The sequence below is a fragment of the Thunnus albacares genome, chromosome 9 (genome assembly GCF_914725855.1).
Source record: "Thunnus albacares chromosome 9, fThuAlb1.1, whole genome shotgun sequence".
In the NCBI taxonomy this organism is placed as follows: domain Eukaryota; kingdom Metazoa; phylum Chordata; class Actinopteri; order Scombriformes; family Scombridae; genus Thunnus; species Thunnus albacares.
The window spans coordinates 28,405,189-28,427,909 of NC_058114.1; the positions used below are offsets into that span (position 1 = coordinate 28,405,189).

At 39.7% G+C, this 22,721-nt stretch overlaps 1 protein-coding gene across 1 annotated transcript in view; it reads right to left on the reverse strand.

Annotated features, from left to right (window-relative positions):
- The window catches only part of LOC122989134 (LIM domain containing preferred translocation partner in lipoma), a 136,264-nt gene that overhangs the window by 26,085 nt on the left and 87,458 nt on the right, over positions 1-22,721 (reverse strand). The window contains exon 7 of the mRNA XM_044361816.1: positions 7,673-7,769. Coding sequence (XP_044217751.1) covers positions 7,673-7,769 — 97 coding nt within the window. The remainder of the gene's footprint in view (positions 1-7,672; positions 7,770-22,721) is intronic.

Below are 22,721 nucleotides of genomic sequence, written 5' to 3' on the forward strand. Positions count from 1 at the left end.
TTAAAATACACGATAGATATGGTAGTAAAAACACAAAACACATTTAACTACTGCATATGTTGTGTTTCAATATTAACAACACAACGTGAGTAAAAGGAATGAATTAAAACAAAACTAGAAATGTGGCTGTGACAAATTGTCTTGCTCTACTTCACATTTATAAGTGGGCTCAATTTTTCCACCTCCTTATTAAAACCCAACACAGCATTAATTTACTGTGACAAGTTTTGAAAGGTTGGCCAAATAAAGGTACAAAGTTGTGATAATTTCTTCACACTTAATTAAAGGCATAAACAATAGGTCACTGAGTGGTTAACAGCAAAAAATAAGTCTGTCGAACACATTAGGAGTGTGACTGCTAGCTACTGAAATGCCAGAGGCCACGATTTGTGCGCTGTTTCATCTCTTTCCCCTCTAGGTTAATCTACTTTGTTGCTTCACATTGCCCTCTGTGCGCCTGACAATGCTGTGGCCTTCAGTTGCCTTGGGATGACAAGAGAAATAGCTGTCATCACTGCATTTCAATCTCTGAATGCCTCTTTCCTAACCCCTGCCTTTAATCTCATTCCCAATGTCAGCAAATAGCAATCTGCAGAACTGCTGCGGCGATGGAGAAGGATGGAGGATAGGCGAGCCTGTGCCACTGAGCATTACTGCTCGGCCTGTCAGGGCCTGCAGCAGCAGAGCGAGGGGGACTGAGTGTGGGTTACATGTTTTAGAAGCAGGTTGGCAGGAGCGACATGGAGGGGTGCCAGGGAGCGAGCGGGACTGGCGGAAACGGGGTGAAAGGGACGGTAAAGGCAGGGAACAGGTGAGTGTGTGTGTGCAGCAGAATATGCGGGGAACTCGTGTTTAGCGACGTATTTGTGTTTATATGCTGTTTATCCGTGCGCACCTGTGTACTTGTAAGTATGTCTACGTTTGCGTGCATGAGCATGCGGATGTCTACTCATTCCCGAGGTCAAACGCTCACTCACAAATGAAATCTAGCAACATGAGTGCCCGGAAGCCTCAGCTGGGCTCGCACGGCAGCTGATCTTGCAAGCCTCAGTGGAGCTGTCTCAACGAGGCAGGATAGCAAGCGCCGAGCCTGTTGGGGGAGGAAGGGAATGGGAGGGGAGTGGGGAAGGGAGGGGGAGAGGGGGTGGGGGGAAGGGCGGTGTTGGTCACCTCACGTGAACCGCTGCCAAAAAGCGGGCTTCTGTCGCCGGGGAAGAGAAGCCCCCACGCCGGCACACTGCATCAGCTGAGAAACTAGAAAGCAGCACTGCGCGGTCAGCGGCAGAGCCAGGACAAGATAATGAGAGAAAGGAACGGGATAGAGAACCCATAAACTATGCTGGAAAACTACTTCATGTTATGTGAAACTGCCCTCCCTGCTCAAAATGGTATCAAATATATTTAAGTATTGAAAACACAGAGAGATGATGACACGGCAGAAAAGCTGGTGTGATCCCCATTCATAAAAGAACAGAATTAGAGACCTATCTATGAAGCTACGCAAAGACAACAGGTAGAGGTTTTCGTAGAATTTGTTCAACCTGACATATTTGTAGATTAATAATCAAAGCATTTAACACTGTTTGTATGAGAAAAAAAACATCTTGGGAGTAAAATCTGCACCCTCATACTGACATACATACTGTATTTTTCTTATAAAAGGCAGCTATGATGGATCATCCGTGGGTATTGTGTTGAATAATCTAGTCTTTTCGCAGTCATACACTATAATCCACTGTAGGTGGTATAGTGATGCATGGGCTTAAGACGAGTTGCCATGTCACCAGACTGCCTCATATGATGCCCCCCTGCCCCTGGGTGGTCGGTGACCTCCTTCCAGCAGCATTATGCTCTTCTGTCTCATAATGTTTGCTGCCACATACATATACACACGCAGTACAGTACAGCAAAACAAAGAGGCAACACTGTGATTGGAGGAAATCCTCTCCAAACTAAAGGGACTATGAGGAGATTACTGTGGGAAAAAGTGGAAACACAAGTCTCACTGTACTGTAGGTGAAGGACAAAACTGAATCCCACTTATTCTACTGCTTTTTTAATATTTGCATCAAAAGTGGAATTAAATACATGATTTATTTATTTTTTTTTCATTTTGTAAAATGCTTTATTAATATCATTAGTAGTAGTATTTACTATTAAACTACTTGAATTGTTAAATAAATATTTATTTTATACTTAAATAATTCATCAGTGTTAAAGCTGTCCTCCTTAAGGTTTTTGTCCTGGTTGATTTGCTGACACACGTGGTTGCCGTGGCATCAGCAGCTTCTCCTTCTTGTTCCATCACTCCCTTCCCAAATGAAAAATGATTTGCTGACAAAAAAAAGTGTTTTTTTTTTATGTGTTTCATGTGTTTTATGTGTTTTTGTTTGTTTTTCCAGTTGAAAGCTTTGACTGTGGAGTAGCAGCAGTAGGAGATGTTGGGTTAGAATTTGCAGTAATTTATATCAGCGGTATAAAATTAAAAAACAGTAAATCTGGATTAAATTCGTGTTTCCTGTGAATCCCCAGTGTGTGTGAAGGCAGTCTGAAATCCAGGGCTGCTTTTTATGTACGAAAGCATCTATAAATTTAAAGATATTATTATATTGCACCTGCATGTTTACAAAAGCTTTTACTTGAGTTGTGTTGAGTTTTTTTTTTCTCTGTATACATGCCACAATTAAATGTAAACCCTCATAGACTAAATGGAAGCAGTTATGTGTATGAGTAGAGATGGTTGGCCAAAGGCGTTTGGAGACGGTGGAGGTGGAGCATGGTGGGGAAGAGGGATTGGGGAAGGTGCGTCTTTCAAGGCAGCAGAAAGGTTTTACCCTGACACACACACACACACCCCACTTGTTATGACATGTAGAGGCACATCTAAAAGCAAACTCCTAAGAGGTTGCTGAGGGCGACCTCAGTAATATGCAAATGAATTCCACCAGAGTATCTTAGACAATGCACAAAGCTGTCTAAACTGGAAGCCTATTAATACATTAAGTTGTGATGTTTCAATGTGTTATAAAGAAACACAGACACACTCCACAAGAGCGCACTGTGTGAACCTAAACTTTTTCTGACCCAATTACCTTAGCTGATCTGTTCTGACTCCTCTGGCCTGTACTGTTACTGGAGCTACACTGCCATTTGTACAGTATCTCTTCCAAGATTCCTCATGAACATTTCATGTGAGGTGTCTTATAAATTATGAGGGCTCTTCCAGCTGACATTATGAGGAAAAGTGGCAAAGCCTGCCTTTTCTTCTCTAGCTCTTATCACGAAACAAAGGCTGGCTCAAACCAAGAGGAAAGGCTTTCCCGACAGCTCGGAGTCCTGTGCGGAGTACAGTATGCCCATATGAATCACTCAGCTAATTTCCAATGACTATCTCTCTACCGTCTGATAACAACATTACAAAAACATTTATGCCTCTGCTCAAAAGTCTCTCTGGAAAATCACTGTATAAATATTGATTGGATATTAAAATTTCACATCTTTGTTAATTCTATACGGTGAAAATCTGAAAGTCGGGGATGACATGAAGGCATTCTCAACTTGTCATTTTGGTATTAAAGAAAAAACAGGGAAAAGATTCTTCAAGGCAGAATGAACTACACTGCATAAGTATCATCATCACTAATTGTAAATAATGCAGAGCATCCCATCCTTTCAATTATTCAGCTTTATGTCCTGGTTTTGGTTGACAGAAATGTAGTGATGACAAAATATTGTAAGTTCTTCTGATGCACAAATGCCAAGGCATCTGTACTGCAAGCTGAGTAGCTGTGTCTTATTAGATTTCCACAAACACAGTACACCTACGCACAACCTAAGTGGATTAAATATGACGGATGATGACATTTGGAGAAAAGGCTCTTTCAGATTACTCAAATCTAATCTGGAACTCTAAATCAGGACTAATCAGTTGCTTTTCAAAGAAGCTTCAATCATAGGGAGAATTTCTGGCTTGCAAACTGGGTTTCTCACAAGAAAAGCCGTTCTTTTATAGTGCATCACTTTCAGGTTTTTACAGTTTGAGGAGCGTTTGCATTTGAGAGCGGGTGCTTTTTTATGTGCCTATTTTGCCACAGAAAAGTCCTCAAAGACTTGGCCAGTGTAATTGGTGGACTGCGGTTGTTGTAAAAGAGCATAATAAGGTTGTGCAATTTAGAAGCTACGGACGGAGCTCCATTGAGTCTTATAGAAAGTTTCCTCTGACATCACAGAGCCAGAGTGTAACGTTAATTCAATTCAATTAACCCCCTCTGGACCAATGAAAACTCACTATAGCTGTTTCAGATTAGAAGCTCATCAAAGACATTAGTGACACCAATAAAACTTTGCTATAGGAAGACAATGATTCAGTCCAGTAGCGCGCTAGAGATCGCAGTCCTACTTTGATTAATCTTGTTAATTACTAGCCTTAGGGTTTCAACAACTGCTAGCCCTCTTCCCCCTGTATCGCGCCAAAAAAGAAGAGGCTCGTGTGCCATCAGATTCTTTGTAATTACAAAAGTCTCACGCTCTGGGACTGCTTCTCCCACAGCCCGGGATATACAGTGAGGAACATGTCGAACTAAAGTAAATTTTAACATTACTGTGGTGACTATATGTACATTATTCAGCAGGGGAGAAAAAGGGGCTCGGTGGATTTGCAGAGAAGCATGTGCCTGCGCTTGAACTCTCTCCTAATGAGTCCCTGCAGTCACCTCAGCCATAGACTCCTGCCCTCATCCTTTTTCTTTCTCTCAGTCACTCCCGTAACAGCCAGCCAGCCGCTGTCAACTGAGGACGCATGCGCTTTCTCTAACTTGTTCTGGCTACCTCAGCTCACATATGACCCACTTGACCCATTTCTAAACTCACATGACATGTCCCTGTTTTACCAGCCTTCAGCCAGTCAGCCTTATAGTTGGAAAGTAGAACACAACTGCATGCATGGTATAGCAGTACACAGAGTTCATGCCAGGTCTGCATCGCATACACATTCACCCAAAAATTAGGCCAACAAGGCTTTGAGGGCCACTCCTCTGTAAAATGACTACACTTTGCTTAAGCCAGTAGATCCATTTGACCTACGTCTAATGTGAACCAATTAAGGTCTTTACATCAGTGCGTACCAACGTGAAGCTGAATATCCCTTAATACCAGTTAAATACATGTCCCTGTAGCTATAATACACCTACACATGCTATCATGGTGTGCTGTGTGATTATGTGCTGATATAAAGCCTGTTCGAGAGTCCCATTGAATGTATTGAGTGAGGTATCTAATGGGCATGGGAACTAATTCCAGGGCAAAGGGGATTAAAGGCTAGAGAAGAGAGAGCAGCACAGGGATGGCACTTGCTGGCAGCAAAGGGTATAGAGGGCGGAAAGATAGAAATGAAATATAAATGCACAGAATCCTTGTCTTTTGAGTCCTATTTTGTGAAATAGTATTAAAATTGGTATTTTGTTTAATCCTGGCAGTTATATTTTTATTTTTTTCCAAATGAGAATAAAATTAAATATCCAATGTTTCAGAGGAAAATGGGAGAAATATTGTTAAAAAAAAAATGTTGGACAATCACACAAGATACAGAGTTTTTTTCAAAATCAGGATGTTTCATCTGTCCATAGCCTTTACATCTCATTTTCATTACCCTGAGCACGAGCCATGCCTTATCCTTTGATCACACTGATATAGTTTCAAGACTCTACCTTGAAGACTGCTTCCCAGACTGGTAGACATGCTCCTGTGTCTACACTATAAAAATCAATGGATAACAAGGACCAAGAATACTCTGTTAGCCTTGCAGGTATCATGCACACCTGCATTGTACTCGACAGCCTCAAGCCATTTTCCAAAAACATTGTTCTTGTGATACAAAACTAACTTTGTGGGTCACTGGGTGGGCTAATCTAGGAAACCATATGCCAGTTTTATTCTATTAACCCACTATCCCACATTGATTTTTATCCAGTGATTATCACCATAAACCCTGCCAGAAGTTTACTTTTATTTTGGACAGAAATCTCAACAGTAAATGAGACCCATGTTTGCTTTTTCTTTTAGCATCACAAAATGTCACACTGAAAAGTGACAAAAGGAGTGCTCCTAATGAGATCAGCCTGCCTGAGGTAATGTTGACAGAATTGCTTTTGCAATGAATCAGAAAAGATACTTGTGCGTGTGTCTGCAAACCTATTAGTGTTACATATGAATCAAACAGTGAGTCATGGGCTAATTTTAGCCACTTTCCTACTCTCACCTATGAATGTTATATTGTTAAGTGACTGTTGATGTGTCAGAGGCACTTACATCAGTGGATATAGGGCCATTTATAGCATAAATTGTTATATTTTGTTTTGGTGGACTACGCGCTGCTCCTCAATGAAGCCAAGCATCATCAAACAATCCAGGGAGCACATAATACACTCCCAGTGAAATATAGAGCAAACACATACAACTATGATATGTGATACACAACATGCACATGCAGGAGAAATCAATTAAGACAGACAGTAATAGTAGCAGCAGGGCATTACGAGCTGGTGAGAGCTTGTCAGATTATAAAGACTTCATGAACGTGAGTCAGCTGATGCTAGCGGTGTATGTGACATCAGTGCATCATACATGTATTCACTTTCAAAAAAACAAGTCTATACTGTAATGGGTCCAGTATATAATGTATATATTTTGTTTTTGTCCTGTATGTGGGATTAATCATCTTTCAGTCATTTGTGTTTGCTTTACTGATTTTTTGACTTAAGTAGGAAGAGAAGATTGATATCTCCACAATATGCTCTGCTGATATGAAAAAAATGACGCTATCTCTATTAATTTAGTGCAATATCTAGCATGATTTTGCTGCTGAAGATCTGTGACTAGTTAGCTAAACAAGTGGTGGTGAATAGTAGTGCTATAATGTTGTAAAGATACAGCATATACTTATAGGCTTACAGGGGAATTAAGACCTTTATTTCACTGTAATTAATATTTCTACTCACTAACTAGAGAAAACTCTTGATGACTGTATGTGTTTTACTACTAGTAAGAAACTGTTCTTAGTAGCAATAAGAGCATAGCCAAAAGAAAAGTAGTGTTCTTTTTTTATTCCAAAAATGTACTTGAGTATGAAAGAAAAGTCAAATTTAAGAAGGGTAATGTAATTAGATACTACCCACATTTTGTAGCCTTCATATACCAAGCCCCTCGTACCTAGCAGCGAACAGAATCCATGCTAGCATGCTAATACTAGCTAACGCTAATGCGCCCTGTGTAAAACTAGCTGCCTTGCTCATTACCTTCATACATTATCTTGAAATTATAACATCAGCAAATAGGATAAGGGTAACTTATGTACCATTATGTGCTTCAGCTTTTCTGTTGATATTATTCAAATAAACATACAGTAAGATGTCGTTGTCGTAGTTAAAGGTTTAACTATTTCATGCAGCAGTTATTGTAGGAAAACCACAGGTGTTGCTAATAACATGAATGGCTCAGTTCTATTCAAGTGTCCAAGTAAACATGTCAGTAACACAGTCTCATGACCCTGAACCCGAAGCAGCTGAATGGAATTCAGCCATCATTCATTTTTGTATGTATTATATACATCAGTGCTTTTGGTAGAATGTAAAAAGGTTAATTGCTAATCAAGTGAGAGCGAGATGAGCTATCTTACCAAAATATTCCTCAGATGGAGGGTTGTCCATGTCAAACAACATCTTTTTGGTCAGGCGCTCCAGCTCGTCTTCAGGGTGGGCCATGGGAGCACTGCCCTGAAAATAAGAAAAAGACCAAGGTTGTGATTCACAAAGCCGACCGAAGCAATCAAAAGCAGTACAGCATTTCTTTGCATTCATTTCCACCTCACTTATGAACATCACGTGTGATTAAATTAAAACAGCAAACTAAAGAACATATTGCTTACCAACATATGTCCAGCTTCGACTTACAGATTCACAAAAACCTGACTTAAATAAATCAGGAGGAAGCACTGTCTTAAGGTCAAACAAAACACACTGACTGTAATTAACATGCAGTGCGTGGTGTTCAGTCTGCCTTTCCCCTCTGAGATATCTGACCCTGGCTCAGGCCCCAGTGGTGTGCAACCCAGAAGGCTGTGCATATCCTTCTGTGCAATACAAATATGTGGAAAAAACTGTGACCCTGACTAATCCTTGTATTTGGAAAATAATGATAACAGAAGGAAAAGAGGAGGCAAACATTAGAAGAGAGGTTCTTCTAGCTGTGTCGAGGCCTAATCTGTGAGAGATTTTAGAAGGATGACATAACTCTCTGAAGATGCCACTTCCTTCCTTTCCTTGTGAGCCTGCCCTCCCTCTTATCATGCAGTCTCTGACATCTGCCTGCTGTGTGTCTGTATGGAGCTGACGTGTTATGCCTGACATTTTCTGCCAATCATCCACAGAACCGGAGAATATAGCTCCCCCCCTCCCCCCCCGCCCGGCTCAGGGAGCATTCCCATCACAGGTGTGTGTGTCCTTTGCAGACACCCTGGAGGCCTGAACTTGACTCTTTTCGTACTGCATGGCCAAGCTTTTTCAGAATCGGTGACACTAGGCTGACCTTCCCTAGATCTGGGGGCTGGCGGGATCTTTACAGTAGATTTGATTTTCAATATTGTAACACGAGCAGAGATCTGAGCTGACCTTTGAGGTGTCTCCAAATTGTGACATTTGGGAGCTGGTTTTGTACTAATTTACCCGTGGTTTACTGTGTCACATAAAGGAATCAGATTCGTCAATAGCGGATTGAGTGAAGAAATGTTTTGGTATTCAGAATGAAAGAGTAATTACAGATTGTGTCAAACAACTCTTCTGGTATTATTGATGGCTAAATTTGTATGCCCACATTGTATGTGTCAGTCAGGGTTTGAAGAATATATATGAAGTGTAATTTTAACAATACATCAAAGGTGGTATTGTAAAGGTACAGTTGAGGAGAACATACACTGGTCTAGTGAGTTTATTTCTCAGGACGGTGAGAAATGCTGAGCTCTGCTTACTGTCCACAATGTATCAACGGGCGTCTAGAACTTTATGATGCATGACTTTAGCTCGGCGCGACCCGGCTCAGGATGCAGCGGGCTGATAATGGAAGCCCAAACAGTAGGCCTCATTAACTCTGAGGGATCGACACATTCGACATACAAATCTTTCTGCCATGCCGGAGCAGTCTCTAGAGAGCGGCTGGGCCTGTGCTCTTGGATTCCTTGGCACCTTGCGCCTCCACAGCCACTCAACCATAACAGCATGATCACAGGATTAGAAAGAGATGAAAGGAACATTCCTCAGAGGTTGGATACTCCTCTATTGTCACCTCAAATTAAACGACTTTTTAAAATAATACACAATGGTCAATGGAAGTATACAGTACGTGGAGGCGGTTGAATTCTAATACAACAACCTGCACAAAAGAATAGATAATAAGTCTGTACAATATCCTCAAAGAAATGCTCTCGTTGTCAACACTCTGCTCATTATGCCGGTGTTGTTAGTTTGAGACAGTGAAGAGGACGATTTAACACTGTTAATCTTAGCTCCACATCAAAAGCACATTGGAGAGGGAACGAAATGCTGCTATTACCAGAAACAGACTTTTGAGTTTAAGCTTCATTTATACCTTATCCACTCTTTGACACCCCGCAGCAATGCACTGCCAGAGAGTTTAAAGCACCTTGTTAGGGAGTCTTTTGTGACAGCACGGAATAATTTTTCACTTGAATAAGAGAAAGAAATTGCTTCCCTGCATGCTTTATGATTGCTTTGCAGTTCCTGTTCAGCTTGTCAGAGGCAACAATAGAAACCATACAGCAGCTATACGTGCTGCAGACATGATTTTTCAGTTATGTCTGGCTCAATTCAGTAAATTGTTTGCCTACGCCCTCAGGACACTCCGCAGTTTCATTGAAGTTAGTGCTTAAATTCAGTGGTGACTGGGTTAACAGCTGTACCTATTTTCCACTGTTTTCCCAGTATGTCGAGGCTTATAGTTTCAGGTCATCTGCCATCTGCTTTTTAATGGCAAAAAGCCTATCAGTTGTAATAACCCTGAAAGACATCCTGATGGACCATCAAATAGCCATCCGCATGCCAAGCCATTTTCTGAGCGTTGTTAAATGCCAGCCCGCTTAAAATCAAAAACAACAATAACATCTGTAAGTGACCATTGTTGCGTGCTACCTGATACAGCGTGACAGTGAAAGGTGAGCAGACGAAGCAGAGTCTGGGAGCCGATCACTGCCCGACTGCCACATCTATGAGTAAAGCTACGCTCGCCACCCACCGTGGAATTGGCATTGTGTCAGAACTGATTAAGTGAGGAGTGGAGGGGGGTGGGGTGGGCGTAGGGGGTTCGGCACGTGCTCTCACCTGATACCCTGACAGCACTGTGTCCTGCTAAGAACCTAACCTCAGGCTCTGTCTTTCCTGCTTCCACTGCAGTGATAGAGAGTGAACGGGAAAGACAGCTGTTCTCAGGGCATCAGATCTACACCTTTGTTAGTGGAGGTGGAACAAAGGAGCGCTAGTGAACAGGAAGCACGAACCATTTACATATCATCACCTACTACTGTGCACAACGAGGGGAACTTACTGATCTGTGGGATAAAATGATGCCATTGCAACACATGGGTCAACTCTGCTTGACACAATAATGATGTAAAATTACTTAAGTCATACATTAACTTGAGAAACATGCAAATGGTTCATTAAATAAAACATTAATTTAACAAAGAAGTGAGTATCTATATCCTTGGTGCTTGTCTATCTATTTAGTCAACTAAATATACTAAAAAGTAGAAATTTAAATGTCATTTATTTTTCAGGAGTCATAGTGGCCCCTACATTTGGTTCTGACTGACAGTGTTGATTTGAATTTAATTAGTTTGCCTCACTGTGGGCGGGCGATAAAAATAGTTTATTATATCACTTCAATACCAACAGCCACACAGACAGTTAACCAGCTGGGGGCCGATGTTGTTAGCATTTCTTAATCCCGTCTGTGAATTCCGCACTCCCTACGTTACTCAGTGTCGTAATTTAAATCATGCGGTAACATATGGATGCTGAGGCTACAGGACTATCCCTTGCTGTGAGTTTAGACTGTCAAAACATCTAGAACCATGAAACAGAGACAGCTAACACTTGCTAGAACCCCGCTTTTGCATAATGTGGGACGAACACAACGTAGGTGTTCAAATAACATGGATGGAAAGTAATATCTAGTTGGAACGAGCGCTAATGCAAAGTGGACTATTAGATAGTTAGGTAAACTAGTTAGCTGCACTTTCCATCTTCCTGTTTCCAAACGGAACACAGATTTAACAGCATCATGGGTCCTCCCAAATGTTGAATCTTATAAAAGGGAAAGATAGATTAAATCGCTGAAATTGTACATAACAACATTATGTGGGGAAAGCAGGTGACGTATCAACGTTCGTAGGATGTACTGGGATATGAAGGCGATTGCACACCGTGGAAGTTGGTAGTGGTTTATTGATGTTTGAGACAACTGCTCTCATATGTCATCACTGTCATTGGAAAAGCCCACCCAGTGGATTAAAGCTTAGACGCTGTTTCAACAAAATACGGCCAAAATGTGCTTTATCCTCTTTTAAAATACAGACAAATATGCACAATAGCCACAGCATCATTATAATTTATATTTCCTGACACAAAAGTGAGAAGAGTTTCAGTTCGACTTTAAATCAACTTTTGAGGAATCATGAGCTGTATTCTCATATTTAGGCCAGTACTTTTTTTTTTTTCTCCACAGTTCAAAAGCAATGTGCAAAGACAATGAGATTGAGAGCAACCGCACAGCTCAAACAGTACAAACCACTGAGCTGAAAGTGATAACCAGAAGGGGAAAAGTACAAGCGCTGTAGAGCCCAATGAAAGACAACTGCTACAACAACACTAATCTGTGTCTCTAAACCTGCAGCCATCTATCAGCAGTGTATTGCTTCTTGTTTTACTTCCACTAAATGCAATATCGCACCTTAAACCAAAAGCAATTGTCTTCTCTTTTGCAAAAGCTTAACACTTCCCGCATGATCAGCACAAACCGGAGAAAGACATAATCACTCACAGACATATTTATCCACAGATTAAATGATGATGGACTTTACAATACAAATGCTCTTTAGTGTCAATGGAGCTGCAGCTTTACCACAGGCTTTTAAAAGAGCAGCTTTAGTCAGCTCACAATCTGACATCCTGGCTTTTTGTCTCCCTAACTCACAATGGTATTATCTGAAATGGACACAGAGCCTTTGAAAGGGAAATGGCTTATTAAAATAACAGTAATAATGACAACAACAACAACAGCAAATGGACCATTGCATTTGTTAGGGTTCATGAGGGATTGAAATTTTTTATTGGATTGGAATATCTAAAAAAAAAACATTTGTTGTTGCAACACTAAATGAGTGATTACAGCAGCTTAGGCGACTCTGTTTCCCCAAAACAATGAAAGGATTGCTGGATCAGTCACACTATCCTTTCAGTGAGTTAGTGTGTGCTTGCGTGTGTGTGTGTGTGTTGGTGGGTGTTTTGAGGAGGGGGGGGGGGACTATGTCGTGTGTCTAGAATCAAACATATGGGTTAAACACTTTAAGATGCTTTTTTAAAATGTGTGTATTAAGAGCCATCAATTTATAGTGGATGGCTTTATTTGATTCCATACTGCAGAGATTCATTTTCTCAAGTGGCTTTGAAAGCCAAAGATTGTTTGTGTCACAGTGACACGGCGGTGCTCTTCAATAGAAACCTTTGAGAGCACATTATTACTGGGATTCATTCATACGACAGACCAGACAGACTTTAGAGTTTCGTCCATGATAATTCAAAGAAAGCTGTTTTGATTATACAGGTGATGTCAAGATGCCACTCTCAGCAGCACAAGTATGCAGCAGGTATTCCACTCTAAACAAAAGTGATTTGTCTGGACAAAAATAATATTTGTGGGAAAGTTGCTTTGTCATTTTTTCCTGCCAGCTGCATGTTTAATTGAGGAATTTGTTTAATACCTAAAAGGAATCACATGTTGGTGGCTTTATGTAATCCATTTGATGAATTTGCTGCTTGCGATGTTAAACAGGTTATGAGTAATCTGTAATGCATTGCACTTTGAGAAGAACCATCACAGCGCTGCAAATTAAGCTCAAGGCCACCTTCTGAGGAGGTGCAGATAAAGTATACATTCTCTCCAAACAAAATAGGTCATGCTGTTTCAGCTCCAATTAAATGCTGAGAAAAAAATAACAGTCAACTGTAGAGCAGCTGTGTACAGAGCAGCCGACAATAATTAAAAATTAACCAATTCCGTAATTGACATTTTCCACAGCCATTCAAATCTTTGGTGTAAACTGAATTCATATAAAGGGATGGATTTCAGAGTGTTCGCAGACATGTAATGTATGTAGAGGGGCCTTTCAATGTTTGTAAGATTGTGTGTGTGTAAAAACTAGGTCATCTGTTCGGAACTGACACATCCCCCTGCAAACAGATATTTGAAAATCTGAGTGTAGAGAGGGGTGCCACAAGCAATCAGAAAACAACAACAACAACAACAAATGACTGCACAAATTGTTGGGATGGAGATAAAACTTATTTGGCATCTCTTTGTATACCATTACAGTCCTATGACTGTAGCAAACACCATATTACACAGGATGCAGGTTTCCCTGGTTTGGGCGAAAGCTCAAAGAGTTTCCCTGCTGTTTCCTCATGTGGTAGCACTGATCTATATTTAAACACGTGTGGTGGACATAATGGAGATACATACAGGTTATGTCTTCAAATCAATGTATTGGCAACCTGCACTTCCCTTTTGTAATACACAAGATTGTTAATCTCCTGTGTAATTTTGCCTGCAAAGCAAACCATGATATATCATTCTCCTTCCCATCTAAACAACTACATGGTTTATGTGAATGATACCCTGAAGGATACCTCTTGACCAAACTACCACTAAAATGCTGGACCTAACTACTCACAAAGACTCACCCAGTGAGGGATGCTTCCTTGATGAGAAAAAATGTTTAGAAAGTGCACACGTTTCATGGACTCGGAGCCAAGGGCGGATAAGAGTTCTTTTGTGGACAGTGTAGGATGTTAAGAGGGCTGAGAGGAATCCAGTTTCACTCACTCCAAAAACTGAGAAAACTTGAATTTGTGCAGAGAGGTGTTGAAACTGACAGGAGACAATGTCGACAAAGAGCCAGCAGGGGCCACTGTTTCTGCAGATGGCTGCCTGGTTTCTGACTGAACCAAGACAATCCTACACCTCCATGTTAATTGTACTTAGTGGGCAAAATGCTTGGATCAATACATTAGCACAAACAAATGATGTCACTCAGTGTTTTTTTTTCATTAACCAAAGTAAGCTTCTTTAATTAATTTCTCACATAACTCTTGTGCTTTTTACACTACCAAACAAAGAGCTATTTTAAAATCAATTGATTCAAATATGTTAACTATATTACTATAATACAGGTACTATCTAAATGAATTTGTTGTCGTGAATGTGGAGCATTCACTAGACGAACCATCCAACTGTCACCCAGTATGCCACAGTAACATGAACTAACCAGACTAAAGCAGCAGAATAATCTCAGTACTGCAGCATACATCTGCATGTCTTCATTTCAGGCCAGTAAGGAGAGGTTGAAAACAAGAAAATAAACAAACTGCTCAGACATTTTAGATTACTGGGACTCACTGAACTGCAATGACAGGTATCGATTCAGGCAGTTATTTACCAGCCATGCTGTTCATCTCAGAGGGACCAGAGGAGAGGAGGGTGGCAGGGCCTATTATTTATGAGCAGTTATGTGACAAACACTTCTGATCTACTGAGGGTTACCACTGACCGAATGAACTGGCCAATCAACCTTTTATTTCTCAGTGAGACGAACAAGTTAATGTACAAAAATGAACATATACTTAATCAAAGTGCTGACCTAGTCTTCATTTCATTTTAAATCACTTCACTTTGTAAGGTACTATAGTTAATTTGGAGTTTAGCTCTACAGGTTGAAACACTTTAGTTTTGTTTTTTTTGCTCAATTTCACATTAAATAGAAAATGATAAAATAGTGTTGAATACTGGAAATGTTGATCTTTTGTATTTCCTTGGTATTCTTACCTAATTCTTCTGCTGTTTCCCTGGAAAATACCTGTGGGGACCCGGGATTTTTAGCATGTGTTTGCCAACAGCCCAGCTGTGTGGTTAAATATTGTGAAGTGAAGTGCAAAGTCTGTAAATGACACCACACAACTGAAAATGGACCAATGCATTAGTTAGGGTTCATGAGGGATTTAAATGTTTTATTGATATCTCTTTATATCTGCCTCATCTGCCACTCCAGAGAGGTGGAGGAACTACACACTAGCACTATGATGGTCACTCTCCAAAAAGTACTCAGACAAAAATAAAGAATAAAGAACAAACTTGGTGTATATGTAGAGGACTTATTATTCTTCTATCAACTAAACACATAAATATGAAGGAATAACATTAGAAAATTAGAAAGACCTAAATGTTTTATACACAGCAGACATTTTGACTTGTCATAGCAGGGAAAGCACAGGTGTTATTAATAACACTAAATTGTTGTGTTTTATTTAGTTGTGTCAGTAAGCCATACCAGCAAGCATATGCAACGGTCTTCATACTGGCAGAGCCTAATTAATGTTATTCACTGCACCTGTGTTTGTGAGATCCCTGTGAGAAAGGCCTACAGTAATTCAGCACATATGATTCAAGCCAGTATCCTATTCTAAATTGTAAAATGCATGGAATTTAAAGTTCCCCTCCTCTCAGAAATGTGTTTTGCTTATTGTTACTTCACTTGGATGTTTGAGCCTCACTGTACAGAATTATGTGTGTTCAGAGTTTGACACTAGAAGACTGTTTTAACATTCATGTGCTGAAGGAGGAAAGTTTCTCTGTGCTCATTCTTAAGTTTAACGCATGTACCTACAAGCATAATTTGTGACATCACAATTAGTTTGGAGCCAGTTGTTGTCCAGCATGCAACTTACACAAGTGTGATGCGGAAACTTCCAGTGCACATACGCTGAGAATGGACTATTCAGTGAAGTAGGAGACATCTTAAAATATCTGCATATTAATTTCAAGGAGGGAGAGGGATTAGATCAAGGGGTACATAGGACATAAATAATTATTTTAAGTAGTATTGAGTATTTTTATGCCTTAAATATGTCTGCAGGGGAAAGCAGGGGTGGTTAATAATGCTATTATATGATATTTAAAGGTACCTTTTTAAGTTTTCTTATAAACAAATAAATTTATGTTTACATTCCTTATTACTCACCTAAACATTAACTACTACATGTTGCATATTACTGCCACCAAATATCAATGTAATAGCCTGAAAGAATTGGGAAGAACATGTGTCATGAAATACAAACAAAACAAAACAGGGGTCTGCTCATCCAAACATTGCTACATAGCACTACTAGTGGTCAAAAACTCCAAAGTGTACCTTTAATTTTCCTGCAGTTGGTTTCATATAACTAACATCAAATATGGTAGATTCTGTAGTCCGCAGATTGTCATCAGTGATAATGAATAACTAAAAATCAAAATGTTAGTAATCCTTTTATTAATTTAACAGTCCTCAAAATGGCTTTACAACAAAAAGCTTTCTATTCATTCCCCCCAAATAAGGTCATATCTCCCATAATCTAGTGACTTTTGAATTCTCTGATGACCCATACACACTCTGACCATCTGACCATTAACATAGTAACAAAAATAAACCAGAAAAACATAACTTTTAACAAATTATTTCCATATTTGCAAAGGTCAATTACAAAAGATCATAGCTTTGACCATCATTCACTTCTAATGCACCTGTTACCCTTAATGGGCTTAATTCCTTTTTGTTGTTGCTTGCAGCTATATTTGCATTTGAGATTTGTTACAGCTCAGGGAACCTGTTTTAAGCCTGGAAGCGTTGGCATAAGAAAGTGAAACATAAGCAGATCCACTTTCCCATCACTGACCTCAAGGATCAGGTCTTGTAAAATGACCTTTGGTCTAAGAAGCATTCAGCAACTAGATCATGTGAGGACCACCACCAAACACCATGTCATCCAACAACATGGTTGTAGGCACAGCAGTAATTATATACAGTAGCTTGTGCATGTGCAATGCTAGAAGAATCCGACTGATCCCTGTCACACAGTCCGACCTGCATTAGTGGTGTAAATGACTTTTGATGATACTACAGTTCAAACACCACACAAGAATGTGTGCTGCGTAATTACAAGGTATATATTAAGTCACTAAACAACTGATATGTGTCAGTACATTTAATATTCCAAGTTGACATGAGCAGGGAGGGTGAGAGGATTTAACTGCCTCGTGTGTCTTTTTCTGTAGTGACAGGGTGTCTGCATGGACTACTATTTAAATGAAGATTAGTGATGGTAATTTTATTTTTTCATCTCAATGTATAACTACCTACATGATTTGTTTTTTATTTTCATTTCAGTAATTGCAATGCATTAGGCCTTACTCTATTACCTGTAATCCTCTGTGTAAAGGTATAATGTAACAGTGTACACACTGATTTATAAACAGCCCTTTGGCCTTTTATGCTCCTGTCTCTAATGCCTTACACCTTACAGATTCTGTTACAGCAGTGTTTCACTATATTCATTCTGCAGCTGCACACCACTGCTGTAAAATTATGAGCGCCGTTGCTTGCTAAAATTTCCCACGATCATTAATATCAATGGGCTACTAATGATTTTCACTTGCACGCTGTGTGAGCATGATAACACTCTAGTTACCGCGGAATTGTTTTGAGTCATTCTCCCTCTCTTCATTCACATTTATGTGAAAGGTACTGTTACAAGAGTAGTGTGGCTGCTTTAAGGAACAGGGCAGTGTGTTATGTGTGTGCATAACAAGTGTGTGGTTGAGCAAGTGGCAGAGCAGATGTTGAGCAGAAGGTGAATGCAAGCAGAGCAGAGCAACAACAATGGGTTAGCCTAACCTGACCAGGCTCACTTAAATTGGAGTCTGAATCTGAGAAACCCAACGTTCAGATCATAGCTTCAAAACATCACCAACAAATTGTCATGCACATCCCTACCCGATCCCTGTTGCAGCTTTCAGTAAGAGACATATTTATGATTCTTTTATGTTTGTAGAATGCGGGGTCCTGTTTACTGTTTTTAAGAGAGGGGTCAACTTGAATGAACCACTTCTGTGGAATTCACTACTGGAAAAGTAGATTTTTTTAAGGCTTCACCACTAATAACCTATGCTAATGTTCTTTGAAAGTGTTGAAACCAGTGGAGGTTACCCTTCCATTTGTGTATTAAGGACTTTGGTTTTCTACCAACTAAAATGGGAAATGTCCATTTTATTGTCAGTCCCCTAGCAACAGTGTTCTCAGAATTTTAGGATGCCATGTAAAGTTTTTGACCACCAGTAGCGCTACGGAGCAATGTTTTTCGTGGGTCCCATTTTGTTTGTTCTCATGGACACATGCACAAAACCACGACTGCATGATTGCTATTCTCTGATCTCGAGGTGGCAGTGATGCACCAAGTGCAGGGAAGAAGAAGAGTGCTAGTCAGTTAACATGATTGGACACAACGCAGGTTTCAAAATTGCAAATGCAAATGTTTTACAAGAAGTTGAACAACTACAGAAGAGCAAGTTCATCAGGCCTCAAGGATACACACAATGATTTGGTGAGCTACAATGAATGTGAAAAATTAAAAGGAAATGAATCATAAATTGCAAAACAACTGTTATTTCAGATTTTATGTATAACACTGGTTTCTTGAATAGTATGAGAAGAAACAAAGTTACTACTGAAAGGGCTGAGCAGCTCACAGGTATAATTGGAGTATAAATACTTAGATATGAGTGGGTGTGCTTTTTCACAATCATGAGTCACTCTGTTTTTAATTGTGCTGTAAAGACAATATCACTGTCTGAGAAACTACATGGAATACCTTCTAAACATATTTCTAGCTTCATTACTTGTACCTTTCACCAAAATCAATGCAGCATGCAATAACACGCATACACACACTGACACACACACACAAAAGCTCATTTTACTGGTGTCATTTTTCTGAAAGCTCCACTGTACATTAATTTGGCAGAAATTGCTACACAGAAATAGAACTCATGATTTTGGCCTTTAAACATAGTGGCATTTGAATAGCAAATAAACAAATGCGTTGATGTTCTGTATACGGTGAGAATTTAAGGCTGTTTTTCTAGTGTGGAGTTAACTCTTTATGGTTTGGTAAAAATAGAAAGCAGCTTTAAAGAAATTCCAAAGGAACATTTATTCCCTTTTCGTGTAGCCCGGGGGAAATTCTGTTGATTGTTTACTTGTACAGTTTGCACAGACAAACAGAAAAATATGTGGATGAGCTTTTAATGTAATGGTTGGATGGTGCTGTGAAAGACATGAAAATGAGACAGAAGGGTCAGAAAAAGATAGTGAATGTGTATTATATCAATCACTGATATGAACGAAGCTCCTATGTTTTTTCAAAAAGGCTACTTCAGAATTTCTATGTAACAATTTACAAAACAATAAAAAATATGGGATTATTTCTCTATCATTGCATTGTTTGGAATAACCATTTTGTTTGTTTGGCGTGGAACAAACCACAATTTGTTTCAAGGTGCATCTTCACACAGAGAAAAGATCACAAGGCTGCAGATAACATGTCTTCATCTTGTTGAAGCCCTGGGGTATGACTTTGTAGTTACACAGGGTAACCCTGCACCAGGCGAAGAATCCTCTCAGGTAATCTATAGCAGAGCTGGTAACCCAGCACTCAGTCAGCTTGCTTTTTTAAAGCCTGCACAAAGTTCATATGTTTTGGGCAGCAAGGGTCAAACACCTCAGGAGAGACATCACGTATGATGTAAACACAGCAAGTGTTCACAGCTGATCGTCTATCCAGGCAAAAATTATGTATTTCTCTTGCACAACAAAGCATAGCTCCTTTCATTGTAAGACACTGCAGAATAAGAACAATTCCAGGTACTAGACACAAAAATATCAGCCACTGTCAAAGCAAAATCTTTTTCTTTTTTTTTTGTGGAGTGCCCCAGGGGTCTATCCTGGGTCTCCTTTTATTCTCCATCTGCATGCGACCTCTGGGGCATATCTTCCACAGACATAATATGAACTTCCATTGTTATGCGGATGCTATGCAACTGTATGTCCCAATAAAGCCTTGTACTACTGACTCTTTCTGTATTATGACTTTCCTTGCTGATATTAAGAACTGCGTGTCCAAAGATTTCCTGCAGCTGAATGACTCCACAATGGAGATCCTTATAATTACCCCTTCTGGCCCCAACACTAGCATTATTAACCGTCTCTCATCTAGTCCGTGTGCCTTTTATAATAATGTCAAAGAGGAAGTCAGTAATCTCAGTGCAATTTTTGACTCCCTTTGCTCAGGTGTAGCACCTTCACTTGATACGTTTAAACAAGATTAGGTCATTCCTCTCATGATTCCTCTCATGGATATTTTGGTCAGAAGAGTTCTTAATTCAGCCACAAACAACATGCTTTTGTTGATTTTGGTTGATCTGCACAAAATATTCAGAAGCATATTGCAGTTTCCATCATGATACCTTTTCAATTAGCAAGAATTAATTGTTGTTTATGATGCATGCCAGTTGCACTTGTTAATTAAAATTGATCACATAAAAAACATGAAATGCCACTTAAATACAAAATTAATGAATGAATGCACCGTCAAACATTATCACTCAAGTAAGGTTTACTGAAACAGGAAATTCCTTAAGATTTAAAGAATTCTCACAGGTGTTGCTGCATTCTTTGTGAGGTGAGATTTTAGTTCTAGTTTTGCAAACACAATTTTTGAAGATTAATGAGGGTTCATGCCAGATCACAATCATAAAAGGGTGCTTTGGACTCAATCTGATAGCACCATATGCAAATGTTCTTGTGTAGGTCAAAAGGCAAAATGACCAGGACTGGAAGGCAGAGAAATGTCAGATATTTAAACATGTTTGACAGTTGAAACCATCATTGACCTTCTAGGGGGCTTTAACTGGCTGCAGGGATTGAGCAGTTCAAAATAATCCTCCCCTGTCAAACGTCACTCAAGCTCAGCCATAACACAAGTCATCATCCAGCTTAGCTTTCCTCCAATTTCGGGAAAGACGAGGAGACTCGTGGAAATTGGTATGTTAACCGGCAGCCATGAAATCTGTTAATTTACAATAGAGATCAAACACTGGTGGATTTGGGTAATTAAGCATCCTTGAAGCCTGTTGATGTGGAGAGCTCTTCTTGTACCTTCTCTTTACGTGAGTAAGGACACGTTTGGGGATTGGGTGCTGGGTGGCAAGGGTGATATGGGTTGGGTTTGGGGGGGGGGGGGCAGAGCAGACGAGCTAATCAGAACAAGTCTAGATCATAGAATTTCATCCATGGAGTTCATCTTGGACTTCTAATGACACTGACCTTCTATGAATACCCTCAATTATATGAAATGATCTCTGTAATAAAGTCCTCAATCAAAGTCACAGACCCCCTACTGAGAAAGTCTCGGGTATTACATAAAATCACCATCAACTCCAAGTGACTAGAGATTTTTGATAATTATGACAAATGTGTAAATAGTTCCATTATTGACTATGTTTTGGTTTATTTACACAACAGATTAAAAGAGGCATAACCCTCTTCTTTAAGTAGATTTTTCACCATTTGTAAAAGGTTATGAACAAGTCACGACACTGGGTCAAGCAGAGTGATGATGATAAAAGGCAAATTTGACAGATTTTGCTTTCATTATAATCTGGCTTTTATAGTGTCTCTGGACTTTTTTAGCATTAGTGCTATACTATCCACAAATAAACAAAAAACAGATCAGAGCGGAGGTTTGGATACAAAAGTTTTAAGGGAGGGTCAGGTCAAACATGATGTCTGACGCCACAGAGCTATTTACAGCACATCAAATAGATGTGCATATGGAGCATTAAGTTTCCCAATATGTTTCAAAGCATATTGGGAAACCTCCCCCGAAATAAAGCAAGAGGGAGGGCACACAGCCCATTATCCTGCTACTGTATATCCTTGGGAAAGAAAGACAAATATATATATATAGTGTACACGCTATATCTGTAAAATTAGTGATTTGCTTTTATCTGAAATCAAAGAGATGCTCACAAATCTATTAAACGCCACCTTTTGTTTTTTAATAATGCATCATACTGGGACCAAAGCAAGCTTTTCAAGCAAAATGTAGACTTTTGTTTTGAACAAATATAATTAGACTTATTTTTAAGATACTTGCTACAATGTTGAAGCTAATTTGTATTTAGTAAAGTGCAGTCCTTGATGAGCTATTCCCAGAGGCTGGGAGGCCCAGTTTGTATTTTGAACCAGCATAAAATCCTTGAATTAAAGAAAACTCATGGGCCTTGCACTTTCCAGAGATTGTCTGCGGCTGGATGAATTGAGATTAGAATAGCTGTCTCTATGGCATAGGCTTCTCTGTTCTAAGGGATGACAGTATTTTGTAATTCTTCTCAGACATGTACAGTACTATAAAAAGGTCTGTTGCTGGATTCAACATCTTGCAGAGCTTTTGAAGGCTAGAGGCCTGGCCTATAACAGTCTTAAACAGCTTTTGCTAAGATTAAATGTA